This window comes from Culex quinquefasciatus, chromosome 3, assembly GCF_015732765.1.
Source record: "Culex quinquefasciatus strain JHB chromosome 3, VPISU_Cqui_1.0_pri_paternal, whole genome shotgun sequence".
Classification (NCBI taxonomy): Eukaryota; Metazoa; Arthropoda; class Insecta; order Diptera; family Culicidae; genus Culex; species Culex quinquefasciatus.
The window spans coordinates 160,101,160-160,119,555 of record NC_051863.1 but is presented as its reverse complement, the minus strand read 5'-3'; the positions used below and the strand labels follow the sequence as shown (position 1 = coordinate 160,119,555).

At 36.1% G+C, this 18,396-nt stretch overlaps 3 protein-coding genes across 5 annotated transcripts in view; 1 reads left to right on the top strand and 2 right to left on the bottom strand.

The window, feature by feature from the left end:
- LOC6036581 overlaps positions 1–18,396 on the bottom strand; it is a 292,677-nt gene that overhangs the window by 261,540 nt on the left and 12,741 nt on the right. The gene's annotated exons all lie outside the window — the stretch shown is intronic.
- On the top strand, positions 9,693–10,560 carry LOC119769609. The gene is made up of 3 exons (XM_038262719.1): positions 9,693–9,846; positions 9,906–10,325; positions 10,384–10,560. The coding sequence occupies exons 1-3, from the start codon at positions 9,748–9,750 to the stop codon at positions 10,468–10,470; spliced, it is 606 nt and encodes a 201-aa protein (XP_038118647.1). The 5' UTR covers positions 9,693–9,747; the 3' UTR covers positions 10,471–10,560.
- On the bottom strand, positions 11,198–13,501 carry LOC119769608. Its single transcript, XM_038262718.1, has 2 exons — positions 11,293–13,501; positions 11,198–11,239 (listed from the first exon to the last, which is right to left on the bottom strand). The coding sequence occupies exon 1, from the start codon at positions 13,471–13,473 to the stop codon at positions 11,581–11,583; it is 1,893 nt and encodes a 630-aa protein (XP_038118646.1). The 5' UTR covers positions 13,474–13,501; the 3' UTR covers positions 11,198–11,239; positions 11,293–11,580.

Here is an 18,396-nt window from a genome sequence, read left to right as displayed (position 1 = left end):
TTTTGAAAATATTTTTTTCGAAAAGATCGGAAAATTTCACAATTGTTTCATATATTAACATTGAAAATCGGACCATTAGTTGCTGAGATATTAACGATAGAAAATGGTGGGTTGTTTGGGTGAAACTTAGAAAACATCAATTTTCCTGTTTTTAAACCTTTGCATTGCAATATCTCAGCAACTAAAGGTCGTATCAACAAAGTCCGAATAAGCAAAATATAGAGAATTTTCTCAGCTTTTCAAAAATATTTTTTTCAAAACTGGGCAAACATGTGCACTAATTTTAAAAAATGAAAAACTGCGACTATTTTCAAAAAGTCACTTAAATATGGCTATAACTTGAAAACGGTACACTTTATCAAAATTTCACTAAAGTACTTTTTGATTGCAAATTTGATTTTACATCGAAAAATGAAGTTGAAAAATTTTTACGACCAAAATTTCGATTTTTTGAAAAAATCAGTATTGATTAAAAATTCATAACTCGGTCAATGATTTTTGCACAACCTGAAATTTCTGAAAAGTTGGCATTTTATGTCCTCTAAAACATATCAAAAATAAAAAAATTAAAATAGTGTTTTTTCTAAATCAAGTTTTAGTGATAAAAGTTAAATAAAAAATCACCAAATTTTTTTACCGTGTATTATTTTTTCCAGTGTAGTCCGTATCCATACCTACAACTTTGCCGAAGACACCAAATCGATCAAAAATTCCTTCAAAAGATACAGATTTTTGAATTTTCATACATCATTTTTGTATGGACAGCTGCCAAATTTGTATGGAAAATTATATGGACAAACTAATGATGCAAAATGGCTTCTTTGGGCATACCGAAGGCACCAAAAAAGTTTCAGTCGGATTAAAAAATACAAAAATTAAAATTGAAGAAAAAAGACCGATTTCGTAGAGAATTGCTCTGTTGCATTTGATCGAAAATAAACTTTTCGATGACAATTTTGAACTTTTTTAGATTTGTTTGGAAAAAAAGAGAGCAATTCCAGCTCAAATCAGAAATTTTTCTGGTACTTTTGTACCCGACCCTCTCCGATTTCAATGAAACTTTGTAGACATCTTATCCTAGACCTATATAAGCCATTTGTGTGTATATATACACTGAAACAAAAATACACGCCACTTATATGAGAATTTTTTATTTTTAAGTCTAAAACTTAAATTTAAAGGTGATGTCACGATTTTTTTTCGTTCAAAATGTTTGAGGAAATAGCCTAAGATGTTATCAAAAGACTGACGAAAAATGCAGGATGGTATGTCTCACCTAAAAAAATACAAAAATCATTTACTAAAACTGTTTTTTTTTAAGTGGTCTAAACGTCGAAATTTTCAAAAACCGGTAAAGGGAATGGATGCCCCAGACAATTTAACATAAAAGTCTCCATATTGACCATTGTCCTATGTCCAATTCTTGGAAAGATACAGCGGTTTTAAAAATAAAAATGTTGAAAAAATGGTTTTTTAGTGGTTTTTGGCAATTTCTATACGACAAACTTGGTTTTTCAGTCTGGTAAATATTTTTACCGGAAAGCTCGTCCAATTTCCCATAAGTTTGTCTTTGACAGCATTTCAGTTGGATGTAAGGGCTTACAGATATAAGCTTAATTACATTGCTAATAACTGAAAATAGAATATTTTTTTCAGTGTGGTAGAAACCTAGATAGTAAATTAGCTTATATCTGTAAGCTCTTACATCCAATTGAATTGAAATGCTGTCAAAGACAAATGCTGTCAAAGACAAACTTATGGGAAATTGGACGAGCTTTCCGGCAAAAAATATTTGCCAGACTGAAAAACCAAGTCTGTCATATAGAAATTGCCAAAAACCACAAAAAAACATTTTTCCAACATTTTTATTTTTAAACCGCTGTATCATTTTTCAAGAATTGGACATAGGACAATGGTCAATATGGAGACTTTTATGTAAAATTGTCTGGGGCATCGACTCCCACTACCGGTTTTTGAAAATTTCGACGTTTAGACCACTTTTCAAAATAACAGTTTTAGTAAATGATTTTTGTATTTTTTTAGGAGAGACATACAATCCTGCATTTTTCGTCAGTCTTTTGGTAACATCTTAGGCTATTTCCTCAAAAATTTTGAACGAAAAAAAAACGTGACATCACCTTTAAATTTAAGTTTTATACTTAAAAATCAAAAAATCTCATATAAGTGGCGTGTAATCTCACATAAGTTGTTTCGGTGTATTTTTTTCAGAAAGCTCGTCCAATTTCCTACAAGTTTGTGTTTGACCACTTTTTGATACGACGCAACTGCTTCGAGATACAGTAATTTTTAAATTGCAATATACAAACATATTTAAATACCTTACACCCTTCTCAAATGTTGTTTTCGAGAACTATTGGCTCCATATACACAAAAATGGCTTATATAGGTCTAGGATAACATGTTTACAAAGTTTCATTGGAATCGGAGAGGGTCGGGTACAAAAGTACCAGAAAAATTCCTGATTTGTGCTGGAATTGCTCTAGAGAACATTCGCAGTATTTATAAAAAAAATATTCAGCGAACATCAAGAAGGTTCCAGCTGCAAGAAATAAATTAATTAACAACTTCCTGTCCAATTTGAACCATTTCACGTCTAAAGCTGATCCAGGAAATGGTTTTTAAATTGTAAATGTAAAAAATCAAACCTAAGTTAATTTGTGAATCATGAACAACTTGTGGAAAACCTCAAAAGATAGACTTTTGTCATATAAAACATAATTTGTAACCTTTTCTGGTTTCTGACCATGGTTGAGGTAAAGGAAGGAGGGAGCTGAATTTCAAGCCTGAGTCTCAAAAATGTCAAAAATTCATAAAATTTTCTAAATTTTTTTTTCTCAAAATTTGATTCTACAAACAACGTTTTTTTTGACATGATTGTGTTAAACAAATCAGATATAAAACCTTTCTGCCGGCACTGTTCACCACATCCTTCCGAAGGCTGGGGATCCGATTCGTGAAATTACTTAATGTTTTGATGCTCTCGGCGAGCAAGCATAATCTGCTTATGCTTGGCTGGGTTGAGCGCTGGAGACTGACGATGACTCGTTCTGACAGCGGAGCAAAGCCTGGCCGGAGAAAAAGGCTTTCAGCGCTAAATTCATATGAAGGAAAGCTTGCTTCTTAATTGGTAAAGTAAACTTGCAACTATTTTGAAACAAAACATGTAAATTTATGAAATAAGAGCTTCAATAATCTATTTTATTATAAATTCATGAATTGTCTTTCCGTAATGCTCCAAAAATCTGCTAGTTTTTTCTACAGTGCAAAAGAGAATTAAATTATGCAGAGAGGATTAACTGTTATAATCTCCCCCTCTTTCGTCTTTTCTCATCAGGAATTGGCATCACACATGGGCTGGAAGATTTTGGTTATTGGAGCTCACATGTGGCTCCCCGACCAAAAAAAACCCCAGTCTGCCCGGAAGGCCCTTAAATACTGGGGCTGTCTTTTGCCGTTGACACACACAAACTGCTGACTGAAGGGCCGGAAAATGTCTTCCAAAAGTAAACACCAAATAAGCCCAACGACGAGGAGCAGGGCCACAACGACGACTTTTCGAGCTGATTAAATATTTATCGGGCTTTTCACCCACGAGTCGTGCTGTGGGCTCACGTGGCAGCCACCTGGTGGCGCAGGCGGTAAAATATTAATGACAAAGTGCAAAAAAGCTACCGTTTAGAAGGGTGCGATTTGTAATTGTCAGTGCCATTTCGGGTAATTTCGGTGGGCGTGGGAAGTTCTCACTCCTTCTCAACAACTTTTCCGTGCAACACGGCCGTGCGCCGAAAATTGATTGTCGTTCTGGTTGGTTTTTAAGGCAGATGAGTCCACACTCGATGACGATGACGCAAGAGCATAATATTATGATTGAATTAAACAGAGGCTGTGTTTTATCTGTCAAGTGGGCGCGCCGCCGGTGGATGGTGGCTTCTGAGATAGACAGATGAGCGCCATCAATCATGAAAGGCGGTTTCTGTGAAGGCTTAAGGGCATTCGTAATGAGTTCTTCGAAAGTGTTTACAGATGCTTGAGGAGAGCATTCTGAAAAGCTTGAAACGTTATCAACTGAAGAACATTACACTCAAACACCGATGGTTTGACACCAACTGTTGTCAAACGAACGGGGTCACTTTTTAGTTTGACACCCCTTTAACACGGAGTTCACACACACAACCAAACGTTTGTGTTGATAGTGTGTGTGAGCGGCGTGTAAAAAGTGACAGTTCGTCACTTTTTAGTTTGGCTTTGTCAACCCAACGGGGTATAAACTAAAAAGTATCAACTAAACTTAGTTCCTAATTTGATATATTTTTGAAAGATTTTCAGAATATTCCAAGTCATACAAAAGACCCTCTCCCACCATTCAAAAAAAACCTGGGAAAAGAAAAAAATGATTTGAATTTAAACTTTTATGTTTGCAATTAAGTGGAAATGAGTCTTATAAAACCCTCTACGGGTAATTCTCCGCCAACTCACACAGCAGTTGCCCCGACCCCTCTTCGATTTGCGTGAAACTTTGTCCTAAGGGGTAACTTTTGTCCCTGATCACGATTCCGAGGTCCGTTTTTTGATATCTCGTGACGGAGGGGTGGTACGACCTTCCATTTTTGAACATGCGAAAAAAGGTGTTTTTCAACAATTTGCAGCCTGAAACGGTGATGAGATAGAAATTTAGTGTCAAGGGACTTTTATGTAAAATTACACGCGATTTGATGGCGTACTCAGAATTCGAAAAACTTATTTTCATCGAAAAAACACTAAAATGTTTTAAAATTCTCCCATTTTCCGTTACTCGACTGTAAAAAATTTTGAAACATGTCATTTTATGGGAAATTTAATGTACTTTGCGAATCTACATTGTTCCAGAAGGGTCATTTTTTCATTTAGAACAAAATTTTTCATTTTAAAATTTCGTGTTTTTTTCTAACTTTGCAGGGTTATTTTTTAGAGTGTAACAATGTTCTACAAAGATGTAGAGCAGACAATTACAGAAATTTTGATATATAGACATAAGGAGTTTGCTTATAAACATCACGAGTTATCGTGATTTTACGAAAAAAAAGTTTTGAAAAAGTTGGTCGTCATCGATCATGGCCGTTCATGGTCACCCGCGACAGACTCGGACGACGAAACAAAGAGAAACGCAAAAAGTAACTTTTTCAAAACTTTTTTTCGTAAAATCGCGATAACTCGTGATGATTATGAGCAAACCCCTTATGTCTATATATCAAATTTTTTGTAATTGTCTGCTCTACAACTTTGTAGAACATTGTTACACTCTAAAAAATAACCCTGCAAAGTTAGAAAAAACACGAAATCTTAAAATGAAAATTTTGTTCTAAATGAAAAAATGACCCTTCTGGGACAATGTAGATTCGCAAAGTACATTAAATTTCCCATAAAATAACATGTTCCAAAATTTTTACAGTCGAGTAACGGAAAATGGGAGAATTTTTAAAACGTTTTTAGTGTTTTTTTCGATGAAAAATAAGTTTTTTCGGAATTCTGAGTACGCCATCAAATCGGGCGTGTAATTTTACATAAAAGTCCCTTGGACACTAAATTTCTATCTCATCACCGTTTCAGGCTGCAAATTGTTGAAAAACACCTTTTTTTTCGCATGTTCAAAAATGGAAGGGGTCGTACCACCCCTCCGTCACGAGATATCAAAAAACGGACCTCGGAATCGTGATCAGGGACAAAAGTTACCCCTTAGGACAAAGTTTCACGCAAATCGAAGAGGGGTCGGGGCAACTTTTCCCGATTTCGTGTGAGTTGGTAGAGAAGGAAACGAAGGAATATATTCACGTTTATGGTGCAAATGCACCATACTCATGAATAAATTCCTTCGTGAATCTCACATTTGTGAACTTAATTCACCATTACGGGAATTGCTTTTTTCTGTGTAATAAAATAAATTAATTTATACTAAACATGTTGAAACCCAATGATAAATTCCCAATGAAAAATTCAATGATTAACAGTAGTAATTGAGAGGTTTGGATGGCCTCTTTAATAACTCAGCAATTCCATTTGAAAAGAGCATAAACCGAAAAAAAGTTCTCCGATCGGGCTTCCTTGACAAAAATAATAAGACCCGCATTTTAGCCATTAGGATGACCTACGCTGGGCTAGGATGGCCCTAAAAATAGCAATTTCCGTAAATTTATCTTTCAAAAAAAAAATCATTGCTTCTTACCAACCGATTAGAGCGTCCAATTTCCCGGGGTTAGAAAATTCCCGGGAAACGGGAAATTTTCAACCAATTTCCCGGGAATTTCCGGGAAATTTAAAAAAAAAATTAAAGGTTGTTATAATCTTGGTTTTAATTAATATTATGCAACAAAATTGTATAGGACATCAACACAAATGGTATAAATAAGTGTGAAGATTAAATAACAGCTTGACTGCATGTAAAAAATCATTCAACTAATGTATTTTGGTGTTTTTTGATGAGAAATTATAAACTTGCCTCTGTGACCATTTTATTGAAATGAGAAAAAAATGCAGAAATTATGTTTTTCATGACAAATACTGGTTTCAGCTCTTGAACAAATGGTAAAGCTTTTTAGTGTTGGTTTTAATCTAAACAACCCAAAGTTTTCAAATATATGAAGCAAGCTTTGAATATATTTTTGCATTTTTTGAGAACAAGCAATAGAAAGTAAGTTTTCAATGTTTTTTTTTGTATTATTATGCATCATGATTTAAATTATACGATAAATTAACACCATTCCACAAAAAATGTTCTCTTTTTTGCCTTCCTCACCTCAATGAGGAAAGGCAAAAAAAAAAATGAAAAATAAACTTCTTTATTCGACCTCTTAGACCCACTTTCACGTATACCTATCGAATCAAATTCTGTACAAATGTCTGTGCGTGTGTCTGGATGTGAGTCCGTGCACCGAAAAATATGCACACGATTATCTCCGGATTGGCTGAACCAATTTCGACCGTTTTGGTCTCATTCGATCCGTCTTGGGGTTGCACAAGACACTAGTTAATATTATGAGTTTCAGAAAACTACTTCAAAAGTTATGCTAAAAAACGATTTCGAAGTCCGCAAGATTGTAAAAAGGGTGGTTTTTGTAAGAAAACCCGTCATGCTATACATTTTTAAAAAGGTATTTTAAGGACATTTCCAACGAGCCCAAAACGTTGAAGATCTGACAATCCTATCAAAAGTTATAAGCACTTAAGTATTATTTATGCACTTTTTGGAGGCCGGATTTCAAATATTTTGATGAAAACGTTGTCCGGATCCACCATGTGATCTGTCTTTGTATAGGTACTCAAAAGACCTTTCCAATGAACCTAAAACGTTGATGATCTGACAACCCTATCAAAAGTTATAACCACTTAAGTGTTATTTATACACTTTTTTAGGCCGGATTTCAGATATTTTGATAACAACAAGTCTTATTTATACTCTTTTTTGAGGCTCTGTAGTGTATTAACTTTATGAATTTAAGGAAGGCACCATCCACCTAAAAGGTGGATTAATCAACTTTTTTACATTTAACTCTCTAACACCTGTAGTTGCACCAGTGCTCCATAATTCTTTTACTTCAAATTGTCATTTCTTTAGTACTAGGTGTTCAACCAATTGAATTAATTTTTTTTTTTGCACAAATTCGATTTTCATCTCATTTGATCATGGTAAACAAAAACGTAAAAAAAAACTCAATTTTAATTTGGATGTAAGGAGTTAATATTGTTTTGATGAAATAACATAAATCTGTTTAAAGCTTACCTAATTGTAATAATTTAACACTCATTAAGCAAGATCTTTTCCCAGTTGCTTTAAAAAAAATATATTATCAGAAATCATTCTGATATCATAATTTCTGATAATCTGATTATTTATATTTAAACCAAATAATACATTTAGTTGAACAAAATCATGTTGAGTTTGTTCATTTATTATTTTTTCAGAGCAATTTCAAAGATAGTTCCAAAAGTTTAAAAAAATGTATACTTCCGCTTGAATTTCGGGAATTCCCGGGAAATTTACAAATTTCCCGGGAAACGGGAAATATTTTTTTCGGGAAATCCCGGGAATTCCCGGGAATTTTTTTCCCGGAACGGGAAATTGGACGCTCTACAACCGATTTTAGCTGTCATGGACGCAAATGAAAGGTGATTAGTTGGCTTTTCAAGGAAAAATAAAATGAGGTAAAAAAATTTAGTCCAACATCAAGTCTAATCTAATCAAATCTAATCCAACCCTAGCGCAGCCAGTCTTTCGAGGGCATCTTGGAAAATGCCTTAGGTTGATTGATGCCTAGCATCCTCTTGTTGGCCAGGCCAACTGCGTAAAGTTAACCGCAAAGATGATTCGTTGAATTGGATTGAGTTTGAACACGAATGTTCAAACAGCAATACAGTTCTGAATCTACGGGGGAGGAAGAAACGTGGGGATCCCCCGCTCACGTTCGTGTTTGTTTAGGCAATTGATCGTTTGGAGCCTTCATGCTAAGAAGTTTTGGTGCTCCGGGACCCTCTAGGGATGGGACATTGTATTTCCACAAATGACCTGGACACTATTTGCCCTAGTTATAGCGCCACAACTTGCCCTAAATTCAGTCCAACATTAAGTCATATGAAAACTCAAAATGATATGAATACAAAGAGACGAATTCCGCTATATATAGCGGAATTAAAAGGAACAACTCGTCTCTTTGTATTCATAGTAATGAATTCTGCTAAAACGCTCAACCAAACCACAACTCAAAATGATGTTTTGACCAGGTCTGGACCAAAGAGCCTATGTCTTAATAAATTTTTATCGGAATCTTTGGAAAATTTCACATAATATTTAGAAAAATGGAAATGTTGACCCTTACGTTAACGAAATATGAAAATAAAAACTGGGGGTTTCGACGCGCCACCGCAAAAACATAATTATTACAAAAACGAGAAAAATCTACTTTTTCCACCGAAACTGCAATTGCTTTATAATTTCAGCAAGTATATCCTTTTTTGCGTCTTCAATTATAATGAATTAAGTACCCACATAAAAACAAACAATATTAATCTAATTTTAATTGAATTTCGCTTTTAAAATGCAAAATGCCTTCCGGTATCAAATTCGTTCTACCATTTCAATGAACAACTCAATTTCCACAAACACTTGTCGCACACACTTGTCATGATTCCATTTTTTTGTTGCGTTAATTACTAAATGTTTCGAAACGGCCCCCCAGGATATACAAATAAAAACCGACTGTGTCGCTTACATGTCAACCTGCCAGCGGAAATGGAGTAATTAATTCAAATAAGGCCCACACATTTGGCACACTTCATCATAAAAAAAATCCCACATTGTATCTCACTTTGATAAAAAAAAGGTTCGGGTTGGGAAAACGGGGCTTAAAAATTTAATTTATTTGATAATAAAAAATCACATAATTTTGAAACAGTCAAGCCGATTCACGTGACATCGTTTCAAGCTTTTTTTTTTTCAACGGAAGGAGAGAATCTTATCAAGCTCAGTAACTTAGTCACCGGTTGAGATATGCTGTAATCTTTTCCCACGCTACTGATTCAACCTGCAATCAAAGAAATGGTCTTATCGGCTTAGTACAAAGCCATCAATTAATTCCAGGGGTAGTTTCCCCAACCGTTATCAGCCCTATAAAACGCGACCGATTTGTTCGAAAATCAACCAGTGCCAAATTTGAAGTCTTGGTTGAGACACTTGAAGAGCCATACAAACCTTTCAAAATGGTCGCTCGCTTTCTGTTGTACGTTGGCTTCCTAGCCACTATTGCTCTGGTCATGGCACAGAGTCCTCAGGACTGTACAGTCCCACCGCCACCAGTTGTAAGTATTAGCTAAAACATCTTAGAGAAACCTTCTGACACCTCTGTTCAACCAACAAGAGTCCCAAGCTGTGCTGCCCGTTCATGGACCAGGGCCCGGTGTACAACGAATCGATCTACTTCGACTGCTGGGACCAGTACGCGGAGTTCCCGCTGGTGCCCATCGCCGGCGGTGGCATCGCCGGGGGACCTGCCGGTTGCGCCGCCGAGTGCTTCTTCTCGAAGCTGGGCCTGCTGATGCACAACCAGCACTACACGCTGGTGGACTTTTACGCGCTGGACAGCCACGTGAAGGATTTTGTCGACGGCGAGCGGTACGAGTTCATCCGGCAGGCCATGCGGTACTGCGTCAACGAGTCCAACGTGAGGGCGCCGATTTTTGTGGAAATTCAACGCCGACCGGCGGTTATCGACGGGCTCGACAACTGCAACCCGATTGCGGGCTTTGCCATGTCCTGCATGCACTTTTACGCCATTAGGGTGAGTTTGGGGTGGTATTTTTTAAGGTTGTCAATTTATTGACGTTCTACCTTTTCAGAACTGTCCCGACTGGACACCTGATGCCACCGAAGGCTGCGATGAGCTGCTGGACTTTTACAATCAATGTCCGTTCAATCCGTACTAAATTTAAACATTTTTGAAATTCACGACATTGGAAATTGAAATATGGCTTTTATAATGTAGAAATTCGAAAAAGTAAATAAAATTTATATCAGCAAACCACATGAACATGTTAAATTTTAAAATTATGAAAAAACGCTATAGTTAATTTGTTTGTATGAATTTATCTATTTATTATAAATCCAAGAACTTTTTTTAACCACCTAAGAGATTTGTGCCTTCCTACCAAAATCAATTGCAAAAGCAGCGCCTGAATGCATGCTATTGGAAGGTAGTTTCCCAATATTTTCGCAAGGGGTGTCAAATGGTCAAATGTCTACCAAAATATTCATTTGTAATTAACTTTTGAAGCACTCCATCGATAATAATGATTTTCAATGGGGACAAAAGGGTCCCCGTCTCGGACTGAATTGATCATATCCATCATAAATCGGTGCAGCCAGTTCCGAAATATTTAAGTGAAATTTTTTTTCTACACCCATCCCCACAAAAAATATTTTATTCAGATTATGATTCTGAGTCGATACGTAAATTCCTAGGAAGGTCGGATAGTTTACTGAAGAAGTTAATTTTTTGAAAGACCTTTACAGTGAGTAAAGCATAAAATGGTATTTGCTTTTAACAGAAATGGTCACATTTGACCAATTCTCTCAGATTTTGGTCATTCTTTTTTTTGTATTTTTTAATCATTGTTGAGATTTGCGAAGGCCTAATTGGGCTGAATTTCTTTGAGCAGATCGAAAGTCCCGATTGTTTTGGTTGATCAGCTAAAACTAGAATCCATTTTTATTAATCCAACTTCTTTTAACTTCTTTTAACAACTTACAATTATTCAGTAATTAAACACCCTTCTTGCAATCTCATTTGGCTTCGGTTTTCCGGATCTTTCTTCACAAATTGGTGCAACTGATTCTCTTCTTTTTGAGTACTTTTTGGTGTTAATCTTTCTTCATCTTAGCAGTTGGCAATGAACAGAGTTATTCAAAATGTTAGCCAAAGTTCTGTTCCCACTCAGGCATCACAGACAAGCAGATCATTGATTCTCGTCGCAACATTCTCCCCCTCGTAATACGAGCTGTTCACAGAAGTGTTACGCCCATTACTAGCGAAAGAATCACCGTTTGCAGTCATGTACTAATCCTCTACCTCCATACACACACCAACCCAGTTCACATTTAAACGCGATTGGTTCGTCTAGTTTGCCTACTCGAGCGTCTATTGGTGCTGTTAGATGTGCATTTGTCAGCCCAATAATTAATCGAGGCTTGGCGTGCTGATAACTTCTAACATGAATACCTTTTAAGTGGTCAAACTTTGAACCCAACTTTTTAATACTGAGACTTTGTTTTGGAACGTTTAGCTTGCTAACTGTGCGAACATCTACCAACGAATGTTTCCTTTTTTGGCTAAAATCTGATATTTGCAACTCTAAGCGCTGTGAGTTTGGTTCTTCTTTAACTGTTCCGTCAACCCACTGCCGGCTAAAAGTTTCCCTTGTCCCTTCCAGCTGTAGTTCGTCTACCAGGCTGTCCTCTATCATTGTGCAGCATGAACCTTCGTCGACAAATGCAAATGTTTCCACCCTTTTGGACTTCCCGTGCAGTATGACCGGGATGTACTTCAAACTGGTGGTTTCTTCTGCTCCTGTTGCTAATAAACACGCTCCCGATGTTGCTGCCGGGCTATCCAAGACGGTATGCAGCAGTTTATGATGCTTAAGACAGCATCCATTGATTCCACACTGCATCGCGGTTCTACACGGCCAAGGAAGGTGACGATTCAAACAACTTGGACAAAGTCGAGAGTTGTTTACATGCTCCCAACGGCTCTCAACAGTCATTGTTTGGAATAATGCACAAGCTTGAGAACGATGTCCAAGTTCACCACAGATGAGACATTTGTTATTTCGCTCACGACGGCTGGGTCTACTGCTCACTCCCTCACGCTCATCTTCGCCCGTTATCTCACTGCAGATGTCCACTTCACGATTCCCGAATTGCTCACTAGTGACCAGTGAGGTCACTTGACTAGCCGCCGTGACAAGTTCGAACATGAACTCACTAAAGGTAGCAATATTTACCTCGCGGAGCTGCATCTTGTGAAAGGCCCATCTAAGCTTCAGCTGTGCTGGTAGTTTCTGGACCATTTCTTGTAGCAGGCACGGGTTGTTGAGGTGGGCTGTTAATCCAGTTGCTGTGATGTGATCCGAAAAGTTCTGCACCGCAAGTCCAAAGTGTATAAGTGCATTGATATCTTCACTGTTCGGGGGTTTCGTAGCTCGAGTTTTGGACAGTAGTGATGATATCAGCAACTCAGGCCGACCAAAGAGCAACTTCAAGGTGGAGATTATTTGTGGGACACACTCTGGAAGAAGAAGCTTGCTGCTGACTGCATCTCTAGCAGGACCCTGGAGACAACGTTGTAGCCTTATCAGGTTTTCGACGTTGCTAAACTTGCAGGCTCTAGTTGAATTGTTGTAGCTGCTGTAGAATACTGGCCAATCTTCTGGTCGTCCGTTAAAGTTAGGAAGATCGGACGGAATTACTTGTCGGGCGAACATTTGTTGTAGGTAGTCTTCGGCTGTAATTGATGATGACTTCTTCTGGTCTTGTAGAAATGAGTAGAACTCGTCCTTCAACTCAGCATAGGAAGTGTGTACGGCATCTAACGTTGATCCTGCCCGACATGAATCCACCAGTCCGTTGGTTTTGTTTTGCAGCGCACTCAGGTGATTTCCCAAGATTGCATACTTCTGCTCCAGAATTCTCCTTTCTAGTGCAATTTCCTCTTGCAATCTCTGAAGGTTCAATACAATCACAGCCGGAATTCTCGAATTGAGGTTAGAGCACAGATCGCATCTCCAATCTATGTTCGGGGTGAAGTTGTGCACCGTCAAGCAGCTATCGTGGAAATAAGCACTGCAATCCTTGCAGGTGAAAATGTCCTCGCCTCCCGGATCTACGCCTGTTTTACATCTTTTGCACAGGTTGGTCTTCGGTTGGGACATTTCAGCGAAATTATGGTAATTGAATAATTTTTTAGTGTTGAGATTTGCGAAGGCCTTATTGGGCTGAATTTCTTTGAGCAGATCGAAAGTCCCGATTGTTTTGGTTGATCAGCTAAAACTAGAATCCATTTTTATTAATCCAACTTCTTTTAACTTCTTTTAACAACTTACAATTATTCAGTAATTAAACACCCTTCTTGCAATCTCATTTGGCTTCGGTTTTCCGGATCTTTCTTCACAAATTGGTGCAACTGATTCTCTTCTTTTTGAGTACTTTTTGGTGTTAATCTTTCTTCATCTTAGCAGTTGGCAATGAACAGAGTTATTCAAAATGTTAGCCAAAGTTCTGTTCCCACTCAGGCATCACAGACAAGCAGATGATTGATTCTCGTCGCAACAATCATGCTGAAACTTTTTTGGTGCTTTCAGTTAGAGAACCTATATGAAGAGGCGAAATGTCACTCTCAGAGTTCCAATCAAACTGTCACATCGGGGTTCCAATCGAGCAACAATATCATACAAGAAAAAGGTCGGAATTAATTTAAAATAATTTTAATTACCAATTTTGGTAGGTCCCTACTTTCGGTATGCCCAAAGAAGCCATTTTCTATCATTAGTTTGCCCATATAATTTTCTATACAAATCTGGTAGCTGTCCATACAAAAATGATGTATGAAAATTCAAAAATCTGTATCTTTTGAAGGAATTTTCTGATCAATATGTTGTCTTCGGCAAAGTTGTAGGTATTGTTGAGGACTTTTGAGAAAAAATAGGTACACGGAAAATAAAATTTGCAGATTTTTTTACCAACTTTTTTTTACTAAAACTCTATTTCCCAAAATAGGTATTTTTTTGATTTTCGAGATTTTTTTACATGTTTTAGGGGACAAAAATCCACAACTTTTGAGCCATAGATAAACATGGTCAAAAAATCTGCCACCGAGTTAAAAAATTTAAAAAAACAGTGATTTTTGGAAAAAATCGAAGTTTTATGCAAAAACAAGTTTGACATTTTTTTAATGCAAAATTGAATAAGGACCAAACATTGAATATTACGCCCATTTAAAATGCTAGTCTCGATTTAAAAAATTTCAAAATATTTTTTTTTTAAAGATCGGAAAACTTTACGAATGTTTTATGTTTAAACATTGAAAATCGGACCATTATTTGCTGAGATATGGTCATTAGAAAATGTTGGGTTGTTTTGATGAGATTAAGAAAACTTTAATTTTCGTGTTTCTTTTTCTTAAAGCGGCTCTATCTCAGCAACCCGAGGTCCAATCTTCAATGTCTCTTAGACAATTTTATAGCAAATTTTCTGAACATTTAAAAACAAATATTTTTTTTTTTTATATAAGAAAATTCAAAAATCTGTATCTCTTGAAGAAATTTTTTGATCGATTTGGTGTCTTCGGCAAAGTACAAGGTATAGATAAGGACTACACTGAAAAAAATAATACACGGTAAAAAAAATATGGTGATTTTTAATTTCACTTTTTGTCACTAAAATTTGATTTGCAAAAAAGCACTATTTTTATTTTTTTAATTTTTTTATGTGTTTTAGGGAACACTAAATGCCAACTTTTCAGAAATTTCTAGGTTGTGCAAAAAATCTTTGACCGAGTTATGAATTTTTGAATCAATACAGATTTTTTCAAAAAATTGATATTTTAACTCCATTTTTCGATGTAAAATCAAATTTGAAATCAAAAAGTACTCTAGTGAAATTTTAATTAAGTGCACCGTTTTCAAGTTCTAGCCATTTTAAGGTAACTTTTGTGAAAATAGTCGCAGTTTTTCATTTTTTTTAAATTAGTGCACATTTTTGACCTCTTTTGAAAAAAATATTTATGATAAGCTGAGAAAACATTCAATATAACGTCATTTTGAAATGTAAGTCTTGATTTGAAAATTTTGAAAATATTGTTTTCGAAATTATCAGAAAATTTCAGAAAGTTATAATATTTTGGCAATAAATATTTTGATTTTTTGAAAAAATCAGTATTGATTCAAAAATTTATAACCTGGAAATTTCTGAAAAGTTGGCATTTGATGTTCCCTAAAAAACAAATCAAAAAATAAAAAAAATAAAAATAGTGTTTTTTGCAAATCAAGTTTGGGAGACAAAAAGTGAAACCGAAAATCATCAAATTTGCTTTTCAGTGTAAACCTTATCCATTCCTGCAACTTTGCCGAAGACGATCAAAAAATCCTTCAAAAGATACAGATTTTTGAATTTTCATACATCAATTTTGTATGGACAGCTGCCAAATTTGTAAGGAAAATTGTATGAACAAACTAATGATGCAAAATGACTTCTTTGGGCATACCAAAAGCACCATAAAAAAATCATCCGGATTCAAAAAAAAAAAACAAAAATTCAAATTGAAAAAAGATCGATTTCGTAGAGAAGTGTTCATTTGAACAATATCGCGAAATATCAACATGGTTTACAGACATTCAAAAACACTAGTATAGGGTAGGGTAGTCATCAATGAGACACTTTTGGTTTTCAACTTTCAACGATTTTTCTAATTTTTTCATCAGCATTTTTTAATGAGCTTTTAGTTGCATTATCTTTCTTTTAATGTGTTCTAACATTGACCAAAATATGAGATCGATCTGACGTCTACAGCCAGAGTTATTCAACTGTCTCATTGTAGACGCACTTGGCAGGAACAATGAGACAGCTGGGGAACAATGAGACACTCTACGAAAATCAACATTTTTCTAGCAAAACATCATGTTTTTGTATTGTTCCATTGCAGGTGAAATTCCTTGAACATTTTAGAGCGATTTTGTCAACATGAAACTTTTATTAACAAAAGTTACACTAAAAAGTATTTAAATTTTGTAAACTCCATATATTAATACCAAATAACTTTGTATTTTTGGTTAAATGAAGTTAAAACTCTATAAATATGCCAAAAATCACTTTTAATTCATGTTTTGAAAGATTTCCATCGATTTTGAAAAGTTTATTGAAGAAAAATCAAAGTGTCTCATTGTTACCCATGGGCTGAAATGAGTGGGGAACAATGAGACAGCCCTGGATTCTGAGTATATTCTAAATTTTGGCCAAATATAATGAAAGGAAATTGTAGCCCAACTCAATCCCTATGGAACGTCGAAAGAAATTTGAAGAAATATTAGTTTTGGTGTTTATGGCAGCCTACGAGCGAAAAAGTAATTTTTGTCCATAATTTACTTTTACACCCCATAATCGAACATTTATAAATAACTTTTCAAGGGAGCGTCCATAACCAAAGCCACTATTATGGCAGACGTGTATCCAGTAGACACACCTTTCCCCCAAATATGAGCCTGATTGGTTGAAACTACGACTTGTGAGAGCCATTTTATCATTGTTCCCCGTGTCTCATTGATGACTACTCTACCCTACCTTAGTTTAATGCTGCTTCATATTTCACATATTTAACAAACACTTATTAGAAACCATTTGTTCCAGCTAAACATTCCCCGCCAAATCTGTTCATGAGGTTACGAATAGCTGCTAGGCGTACAATTTTAGTCACATTCCCAATGCCATCAATTCCCGCATTTCAACGAAAGAAAGAACAAACCTCGCAGTCTCTTGTGACATTCTCCAATTTGCATAAATTGCGTCGTTCCCCGTCTTTCATCTCCACAGCCCGACTCCAATGAGGGGTCACGAACACCTTTTTTCCACGAACTTTCCTGTCCCGTAATCTACCAGGCGGTGGCGGCCCGTCTCAGTAACGCCCAAAATTTTCCCGGAATCATGGATCAAATTTCTAGCGCAGGCAACGTGAAATCTGGACACGTGTCGGATTTCGCGAAGGATTCCAATTAGAAGCGTGCTGGTTCGGAAGTTCGTCTCGCACTTCTTAGACTGTGTGTAGGAAACCGCCCCCATCATCTTGCCCTTTTGCTAGACTATACATAATCAACGCACTAATTAAAGTCGGACAGTTTGACGGACAGCCGTCATCATTTGTTTGCACCAAGTTTGTGGCACTGATCCTTTTGTGTAGAGACGAGGTTCTGCTCAAGAAGTTGAAGTTTTCGTCGAAACTTTACAATTAAGTCAAATTTTGTTTACGTAAGCCGTAGCTACGAGCTGTAGCAATCTGACCTGTACTACAGAAATTGGCCATTGTGACAAATTTTGAATGATGTTCCTGCTAACTGCTAATGGCAACGTGACGAGCCATTCATTGAAAAGTTTCAGAAAAGTTCAGCGAACCATGGGTATTTTAACTGACGTCACGTCGTCACATTCTGACACAGAATAGAGCTTATCAATTATGGTTTTTGTGGAAACCTGTCACATTCAGCTGGTCAGAGTTGAGAAACACCGCACTAATGAGGCATCTCTGTTGTCGTCGGTGAGGGAGCTTTTCAAATTATGAATTGCAGTTGATGGAAAAAAATTCCACGGGAAATTAATGCTTTTATAAATGGATTCTTTTTGCAGGATTTTTGAAGCAATGCAATCCAAATACTTACGATCATCTTTAACAAATAAGGGCAAATTTCAGACAAATCCTGATTAAAAACATGAATTATGCATTCCTGACCCGTTTTTTTTTTCAAGTGGCTTTTTGTGTAAATTGGGATTGAGTATAAAAAGTTGATATTCGAAAAACTCAACAGAAAAAAATCAATTCTTGTAATCGTGAATTAAGTTCACGAATGTGAAAACAACGAAGGAATTTACTCATGAGTATGATGCATTTGCACTATAAACGTGATTTTTTTCCGTGTAGTCAAAAATCATGCAAATTATCACTTTTTCAAAAAAAACTTTTTCGTGAGTTCCAGAATACTCGAGAAGAATGCATGCAAACCCCTTATGTTCAGACATCAAATAATTAGAATTTATCTGCTCTACAAATTTGTAAAACATTGGAACACTCTAAAAAGTAACCCTGAAATGTT